Source organism: Chinchilla lanigera, unplaced genomic scaffold (genome assembly GCF_000276665.1).
Source record: "Chinchilla lanigera isolate Chin_1 unplaced genomic scaffold, ChiLan1.0 scaffold00066, whole genome shotgun sequence".
Lineage (NCBI taxonomy): Eukaryota > Metazoa > Chordata > Mammalia > Rodentia > Chinchillidae > Chinchilla > Chinchilla lanigera.
Window position 1 is genome coordinate 13,220,551 of NW_004955467.1, and position 9,095 is coordinate 13,229,645.

General features: G+C 48.2%; 1 protein-coding gene across 1 annotated transcript in view; it reads left to right on the forward strand.

Annotated features, from left to right (window-relative positions):
* The first annotated feature begins 840 nt into the window (after positions 1 to 840).
* Trpv1 (transient receptor potential cation channel, subfamily V, member 1) overlaps positions 841 to 9,095 on the forward strand; it is a 17,699-nt gene continuing 9,444 nt past the window's right edge. Inside the window, exons 1-8 of the mRNA XM_005399725.2 lie at positions 841 to 1,127; positions 1,847 to 2,013; positions 2,087 to 2,239; positions 2,753 to 2,893; positions 3,039 to 3,337; positions 4,133 to 4,312; positions 6,971 to 7,129; positions 8,446 to 8,541. Of these exons, the coding sequence (XP_005399782.1) occupies positions 841 to 1,127; positions 1,847 to 2,013; positions 2,087 to 2,239; positions 2,753 to 2,893; positions 3,039 to 3,337; positions 4,133 to 4,312; positions 6,971 to 7,129; positions 8,446 to 8,541 (1,482 nt within the window). The remainder of the gene's footprint in view (positions 1,128 to 1,846; positions 2,014 to 2,086; positions 2,240 to 2,752; positions 2,894 to 3,038; positions 3,338 to 4,132; positions 4,313 to 6,970; positions 7,130 to 8,445; positions 8,542 to 9,095) is intronic.

Sequence of the window (9,095 nt, forward strand, 5' to 3'; positions counted from 1 at the left end):
ATGGGTGCCGAGTGATGAAATGGACAGATGGGAGAGTGGAGTTTTCTGTGACTGGGAACACTCCCTGCTGCAGGGGGTCCACCTGATGTGTGAATTGGAGACTGACTCAGGCCATCCTGAGAGCAGAGCAACACAGGAAACTGCCAGGAGCTGGTGGTCAGCTGTCTGCTCTGTTCACATCTGGCCATCTGCTCTGGGTTTTCACTGCCTGAACTTTCCCTCGAAAACAGGAATTGAGAGGTGTCTTACTCCCTTAGTGATTGTTATAGTAATTTCCCTAACTACAGAAGTAAGAATGAGGAAGGTCTGCGTCTGATCTCTCTCATCTCTTTCATAACACCAAAATAGCTTTTTCATAAAGACAGATCAGTCAAAGTCCTTGCCCAGGGGGAGATCAGAGGGCAGAGGGAGAAAAAGCAGTGACAAGTAGAAATTGCTAGATCTCATGGCAGGCTGTGATAAGAAGCCATGAGGGATGGATGGACGATAAGCTGGACCACTCTGGAGCAGGGAGTGGTGTGAGGATTTGGGGGGTTTTCTGGAGGTGGCTGGGCCAGTGCTCCATCCCAAAGGGAGGTGGTAGGATCTAGGGAAGGAGAGGAGGAAAAAGCATCACAGTGGAGGCTGCATGGAAGCAAGTGTCCCTTAGATGGGACAGCCCTGGGAATCAAGGGGAGGGTGGGGGCAGCACAGTTGGACTTTTATAGTGTCCTGCTTCACAGAGGTCTTGGCAAGAAAAGCAGGTAAGGTTAAGAATGTATAAAAAACTCGAGCTAGAAAGAAGCCTAGCTCTGTGACTGCCCACAGGTAGTTTACCAGGTCACAGAGGATCTGGCAACGATGAAGAAATGGGCTAGTATGGACTCAAGGGAATCTGAGGACTCACCCCAAGAGGACTACAGCTTGGATCCCTCAGAAATGGATGCTAACTCTAAGACACCTCCAGCCAAGCCCCACGTTTTCTCTGTGAGCAAGAGCCGTACTCGGCTCTTTGGGAAGAGTGACTTGGAGGAGTCATCACCTATGGATTGCTCTTACGAGGAAGGCAAGCCAGCTCCCTGCCCGACCATCACAGTCAGCTCTGTGGTCAGTGGTCCAAGGCCTGGGGACGGTCCCACCTGCACCAGGTAAGACTTCAGTTCCCTCCCTGCCAGATCCCACTTGCTGTGCTGCTGGAAGCCTCAGTATGGACACTTGGCAAGGTAATCCCACCTCTGGGCTGAAGGTCCCAGAGCCGAGGAGCTGGGGGTCTTCTGAGGTGGCCTGGTCTAGCATCTGTGCTCAGAAGACTACTCACCAGACACATGGTCACTGACCTGGCATATATGATGATCCTAGCTCCCAGCTGATTACTAGGTGTCCAGGTCTGGAGTGTACACCAGCCTCAAACACTTAGTCAAGCTCAAGGCCAGGAGCTTTTAGACATGGGACAAAAAAGCTCCAAGAAGAGCCCTCAGCCCTCCAGCCTGCTTGGGGCACATGGGCTGGCTGACTTCCAGGGCAGTGTGAGGATGCCTTCACACCGAGCAGGGGCCATGCAAGCCCCTGTCTCCAGCCCGCCTCCCAGGTGCCTGCCTCCTCATCCCCAGCAGAGACAAGTGGGCCAGATGCAAGAGGAAGCAGTGGGGAAGACGTTCTCCATGATGCCTAGAGACAGGATGAGGACAAATGGGGATACATGGGTTCACATTTACATTGGCTTCCTGGAAGGTTATCAAACTGAGGTGTCGCCTTGCTTTTCTCTTTTGGGTTGTCTTGGGTTTAGTTGTGTTCCCTTGACGAGCTTCTAAGGCCTCAGGGCTGAAGGGAGACCAGGGCATGAGATGAAGTATTCTCTGGTCCCTAGGCAGCTGTCCCAGGACTCCATCCCCTCCAGTGCTGAGAAGCCGCCCAGGCTCTACGATCGGAGGAGCATCTTCGATGCTGTCGCTCAGAACAACTGCCAGGAGCTGGACAGCCTGCTGCCTTTCCTGCAGAAGAGCAAGAAATGCCTCACTGACACTGAGTTCAAAGGTACCCACAAGGGCAGACTTTCTGGGAGGGGTCCCTACCCTGGCTGGGCTCTCACTCTCCCTCTGCCCTTCAGACCCCGAAACAGGGAAGACCTGCCTGCTGAAAGCCATGCTCAACCTGCACAACGGGCAGAACGACACCATCTCTCTGCTCCTGGACATTGCCCGGCAGACTGACAGCTTGAAGGAGTTTGTCAACGCCAGCTACACGGACAGCTACTACAGGGGTGAGGAGGCTGGCAGGTCAGCCTAACTCAACCCATGCACATGCCTGGAACCCAAGCATTCAGGGGTCTGGGGCATCTTTGTTCCTCTAAGCCCCTTACTCCCTGCCCAGCTACTATGCTGGTTTCTCCTGGTTCTGATCCCTGCCTTCCTCATCTACAGTCTCCTTTATTGGCCCTGGAGTCTCTGCCTCCCTCTACTGACTTGGTGGTCCCTGTCCCTGGCTGCTTCTGACTTCTTTCTGCTACTTTTCTTTACCCCTGTGTAGTTTTGACTCCTCTCCCTTGAAGTCTGGCATTTCATGTTGCCAGGAACCTCTACTTCTGTTTTGAGACCTCTTTGGGCTTCCTTAGGAACCTTGGCCTGGCCTCCTGTAGTGGAGGGGTAACTCAGGCATCTTCTCAGTTTCTCCGCCAGCAGCAGCAGCTGCTGGCCCGGGGCCCCTCCCTGGTTGTAAATTTCTGGACACACTGCAGGGCTGTGATCACAAAACTAACAGTGAGCATCCTTCATAGGCCAGACTGCGCTGCACATTGCCATTGAGAGGCGGAATATGGCATTGGTGACCCTCCTGGTAGAGAACGGAGCTGATGTCCAGGCTGCAGCCAATGGGGACTTCTTTAAGAAAACCAAAGGGCGGCCTGGCTTCTACTTTGGTAGGGAGATCATGTGGCAGACATTTGGCATCTTGTCTTGTGTTAGGGGGAGGTTTGGGGCAGAGATACAAGGAGTGGGAGGCCCTGTGGTTCAGGGACCCCCAGTCTCATTCCAGAGCCCACCATGGCCGTATGTTGGCTGCAGGCGAGCTGCCCCTCTCCCTGGCTGCATGTACCAACCAGCTGGCCATCGTGAAGTTCTTGCTGCAGAACTCCTGGCAACCAGCAGACATCAGTGCCAGGGACTCCGTGGGCAACACGGTACTGCACGCGCTGGTGGAGGTGGCTGACAACACGGCCGACAACACCAAGTTTGTGACAAGCATGTACAACGAGATTCTGATCCTGGGAGCCAAACTCTACCCTACACTGAAGCTGGAGGAACTCACCAACAAGAAGGGGTTCACGCCCCTGGCTCTGGCTGCCAGCACTGGGAAGATTGGGGTAGGGGTGGGGCTTCAGCCCTGAGCTGGGAGCCCCATGTGGTGAGGGTGGCATGGGAGAGGATGGCATGTGTGGGACTCTGATTTCTTGTATGAGTAGTCGGAAGACTCGTGAGCTTCTGAGCAGAACCTGACAGGGTAGACACAGCTACTCCTGATTTCCCACTCTGAGTGTCACCAAGTGCCTGGGTGGTGGTGGGTTCAGGGACCTTGGCATGGGGCAGGGGAAGCTCAGTGTGAGGTAGAAAAAGAGACTTTCTGGTGAGTAAGAATTCTGAGTGACAGGGAAGTTTCCTTAAGAAGATAGTTTGGAGTAGGTCAGGTCAGGGGCCATAGGGGCCCAATCAGGGGCCATAGAAGGTTGATGGTGAGGCTGAGACTTCTGGGAATTGGACCAGAAAGGGCTTCTCAGTACCAGAGACTCTGGAAGTTTGTCCCTGCCCATCTGAGCCTCTTAGGCACCTGGTTTTATGATATTAATTTTATTACTGGGATTTCCTGTGTCTATTTGGGCTTGGGGTTTTCTAGAATGGACCACTGTGATCCCTCAGTGGTTGATGCTAGAGTCAGGGGCTCAGGTAGGTTGGGCCTGATGTAGCTGTTAGAATTGGAGGCAGCAGGCAGTGGGTCTTGTTGGTGGTCAGGAGCAGGTGGAGGCTTGCTTGAAGCTTGGGAAGGGTCTCTACTTGGGCCAGGAAGCAGAGTTGTTCTCCAAGCAGAGCTGGTGTCCTGCATGTGGATGCAGTGCTTGGTTGGGCCCCCAGCTGGCCTCTAATGAGCTCTTGCACCACTGCAGGTCTTGGCCTATATCCTGCAGAGGGAGATCCCAGAACCTGAGTGCAGACACCTGTCCAGGAAGTTCACGGAGTGGGCCTATGGACCTGTGCACTCCTCGTTGTATGACCTGTCCTGCATTGATACCTGCGAGAAGAACTCAGTGCTGGAGGTGATCGCCTACAGCAGCAGCGAGACCCCTGTGAGTGGTCAGAGCTGGCACACAGCTGTGGAGGGCACCAGGTCTTAAATGCCCACCCTATCCCCACCCCAGCCCTGGTCTGGCTCTGCCTGGTCTCTCACTAGGGAAACTTTATGGCCTGGGGGCCGAGGTCCTGCAGCCTCACCTTCCTTTTCATTCCCGTTGAATGTTTTCCTTAAGCACATAAGCAATAGATGATCATCATCCCACAAAAATGAGAATACTTCAAAGTATGTAGACAAAAGCAACCCTCCTTTTATACCATGTAAAATGTGTAGTTTCATTTTGATTATGTAATCGGGAATCATACTACACATAATATAGAACAAGTGGTCTTTTCCTTTTATGCCGTGTCTTGTAGTTTTAGATTAATATATATGGATCCATCTCATTTTAGATGAGGGGTAAATGTCCATAGGACACTCAATTTATTTATTTATTTATTCATTTATTGTTTATTTGTTTATTTACTTATTTTGTACTGGGAATTGAACTTACGTCCTCACACTTGCCAGGCAAGCACTGTGCCACTGAGCTATATCCCCAGAGATGCTCAATTTATTTGAAGTTTTTTGCTACCACAATGCTGTAGGCCACTTTAGCATGGGTTTGAGAATTTTTCAATTAAAGATACTTAGAACTGGAATTACCAAAGCAAAAAGCACACTCGTTTAATATTTTAATAGCTACTGAATCTATCGACATGATTACTACCTGTGGGTGCTTAGAGCCTGTATCTCTGCCAGTCTGAACATCATCAGTTCTTTAGAAGCCAGTTTAAATCCATTAACCCCAAATGCTATCTTGTTAATGTCTTGACTCTCATTTCCTGGATTACTGTGAGGTAGAGCATTTTTATGTGCTTATTGACTTTTGATATTTCTTTGGTGAATTTTCTATATACTGTTCTTTGTCATTTCTTCCGCTGAGGTGTTCGTCTCCTTTTGGTTTGTCCATGTTCTTGTTATAGAATGAATCGATCCTTTCTCTATGGCACGTGTTGCAAATATTTTATTTTCTCTCAGTCTGGCTCTTGCTTTTTTACTTCCTTTATGGCATCATTTTTACTTACAAAAGGCTTGCATTTTGATAGGGTCAAACCGACCAGCCTTTTCCACTTGTAGCTTCTGTGACTGTGAGGAAGGCCTTTTCCACTTTAAGATTAAACACATAGCCTATATTTTCTTTTACCTCTTTTATAGGTATTTTACGTTTGGTGCTTTATCTAGATTTATTTTTGTATAGGTATGAGGAAAGCATTTTACTCAATTATTCTGATTCCCGGTGAAAGTCTCAGGGTCATGCAGTTCACACCTGCTTTCTTCTTCTTCTTCTTCTTCTTTTTTTTTTTTTGGCCAGGATATAGCTCAGTGGCACAGTGCCTGCCTGGCAAGCATAAGGTCATGAGTTCAATTGCTGGTACCCATCCCCCTAAAAAAGAATGATTGAATAACTGTTCAAAGTAAGGGGAAATATTTTGAGGGTGACTGATGCCAATGTGTCTTTTATGATAATACATAAAAAATTTAGACATTCACTATATTTTTCAGTCATCTTATATAATAATAGAGTCAAGGGAGAGTGAAGACTTATTCAGCCCTGTTGGACCCCACTTGGGCTACAGGTTGAATCTAGATTCTACTCAGAGTCCCAGACACAAGAGTTCCTGGAGGGGTGTTGTGGGTAGTAAATGGCCTCAAAAAGGACTGAGGTGTTTGACATGGAGAAGAGAAGTCACCTTCATGTCTCCAAAGGCTCTTGGGGGTCAGGAGTGTGGGCTTGTTCTGGAACCATTGATGAAAATTAGAGAAAGCCAACTTTATTCCAGAGGACATCAGGTAGCTCTTTTTCATAGGCTTCTTGAAAGACAGGGAGCTTTTGGTCCCCAAAGATATTCAAGGTTCAGCTGGGGCTTGGACTTGATAACTGGAGAGAGGTTAGGATGAGCTGATTTTGGTTCATCTGTCCTACGAACATTTGAAACTTAACAAAGTCTTTGTATGTGAGCCTTTGTATGTGTCTTTGTACGTGAGACTTAACAAAGTCTTTCTAAGTGAGATTTTTGCCCCAGAGCCTATTTATAATGACAATACCTGGGCACCAGGCCTCCTACTACAGGAAAGTCTGCCCAGGTCCCCTCATACCTCATGCACATATAATCGCCACCCTAGCCTGACCCAGGGCTGGAAATGTGAGAAATAAAGCATCCAGAGGCTCCTTCCTGCTCCTCTGCCCCCAAGAAAAACTGCCTCATGCCTGGCTCTAGTTGAGGCATCTTCTTCCTGTTATGATGGGAACTATAAGGATTCCTCTCGGGAATGAGTAATTAGAGATAGTAGGGGTAGAATGTTAGGCAATGCAACAGGCCCTTAGTTAGCATTTAGGGCTCGTTCAGTTTTGCCTCTATTTATTGTACCCATGCAACACTGAGGCCAAGAGGATGGGTCATGCGGTGAGCCACACACAACTGGGACCAGCCCAGGGGCCTGTCTGCCTGCTGGTTCAGGCCTCCGGTGATACTCAGCTACTTGGCAGGCTGAGGTGTGGTCATGCCAGACCTGTGAAGGAAACATGGACATAAGCAGCACCAGGCACTGTTGTGGGGGTACAAGGTGGCCCCTGGCAAGGGAGTGAGTTTGCTTCATTTTGCTTCTTCAGAATCGCCATGACATGCTCCTGGTGGAGCCTTTGAACCGACTTCTACAGGACAAGTGGGACAGATTCGTCAAGCGCATCTTCTACTTCAACTTCTTCATCTACTGTTTGTATATGATCATCTTCACCATGGCCGCCTACTATAGGCCGGTGGATGGCTTGGTGCGGCCAGTGACTTGGGGCTTGGCAGGCAGGGTGGGGGTATGGTGCGTGGTGTGCATGTTCCCATAAGACCCCTAGGTGCCCTGGGCTCCTTTCTGGCTTCCTGGGAGAAGGAAGGGTCATCCAGAGGTCCTTATTTCCCTGCGCTCAGTATTCCCTCTCCCAGGCCATCCTAAGCAGCCAACTCCTTTCCTATTCCTGGCCCTTCTTCTTTAGTTTTGCAGTCCAGAGAGGCTGAGTGTGATCACTTGGGTCCCTGCTTTCAGGCATGGGCACATGCAGAAAGGATGTAGGAATTGGGCTCAGGAAGCAGCTTCTCGGCTGGATATCTGTAGGGTCACAGCACGGCATAAGACCCCATCCTGTTGCCACCCAGCTTGCCTGCTCTGTTTTGTTCATTTATTTGCTCATTATTCATTTCCTGGACTTACACTTTTGAGTGCTTCTTCTGTGCCAAGCCCTGGGCCTTCCATAAAATCAGCTTAAGATGGGAGTTTTCTTTCTATCCAGAGCCATGAGCTCTATGGAGTTTCTGAATGAGTCCTCTTGTTAAATACCCAGGACACTTCATTTGCTGCCTTTATATCTAGGGCACCTTTCTGGTGATTTTTTTCTCTTTTTTTTTTGTACTGGTGATTGAACCTGGGATCTTAACACTGTGCTACATGCCCAACTTTATTTATTTATTTGTTTATTTTTATTTTGAGATAGGGTCTTATTTAGCTGTTAAGTTGCTTGGGCAGGCTTGAACTCGTGATCCTCCTGCCTCAGCCTCTGACAGTGCTGGGAGTATTGGTGGGTGCCACCATGCTTGATTTGGTTTAGAAACTCAGTTTCCCTAGTTAGGGGGCACCAGACTTCTATTCACTTATTAAAGTCATTCAATGATTCCATTTTAAGAGAAAAGAGAAATGTGCTAATAAGACAAGCTAGTCAACTAGTGCTTACAACACATAGTTGGTAATCTACTCTACATAAAGGTGGCTGAAACACAAGGACTGCAGCCATAGGTATGCGGGGGATGGCCTCTCCCTCCCTCAGCAAGGACATCACCCATAGGATTCTCTATTTGACATGTGGAGGCTGCCACTTCAGGGAAACTAGGTCTCACAAAGGGACCTTGTATGTATCATCGTAATAATGTATTGTCTTTGTGTCTGTCTCGCTCTCTTAATGGAGGGTGTGCCTCTGAAGTAGGGGCTGGGTCTTAATTGTAGAGCTTGGCACCAGGTAAATGTTGAATGAATGAGTGAATGGATGGATGGATGGATGAATGGATGAATAAACGGACTTACCAACTTCTCTGCATCTCACAGCCTCCCTATAAGATGAAAAACACGGTTGGAGACTATTTCCGAGTCACTGGAGAGATTTTGTCTGTGATAGGAGGATTCCACTTTTTTTTCCGAGGGGTAAGCTTTCCTTCCCATGCTGTGAGTTTCCATTATTACTGAAACAAAAGCTAGTAGAATCACTCCTTGCTCACTCACTTTTATGTATCAGAAACATAATGGCCCCACTTGAGTTGCTGAGAGATGTAGAGGTGAAACTGAGAGTCCTTCAGTATTCATGGCTGGGGTGAGGGTACTGCCCAGTGTGTCCCATGAGCCTGGAGCAGTCAAGCTTGAAGTTAGCCAGGGCTCTCTACTGCAGTCCTCCCACCGTATATATTATTTGGTTACAAGCCCAGAGTGGAATCCTCTTAAATGGTAGGATCATGACTGGTAGTTTTATAGTTTAATTCACCAAAACAGTCCATTGAAACTCAAACAATGAAGGAAATGTACATGTAAAATGGAACTATTTTATTTTAACTAAAAATGACAAAAATGTTATGATTTTTAACCTCCAATCTTCTTTGGGCTAAGTTATATCTAGTCTTTCTTTCTTTCTTTCTTTCTTTCTTTCTTTCTTTCTTTCTTTCTTTCTTTCTTTTATTTTCCTTTCTTCCTTCCTTCTCCTTCCT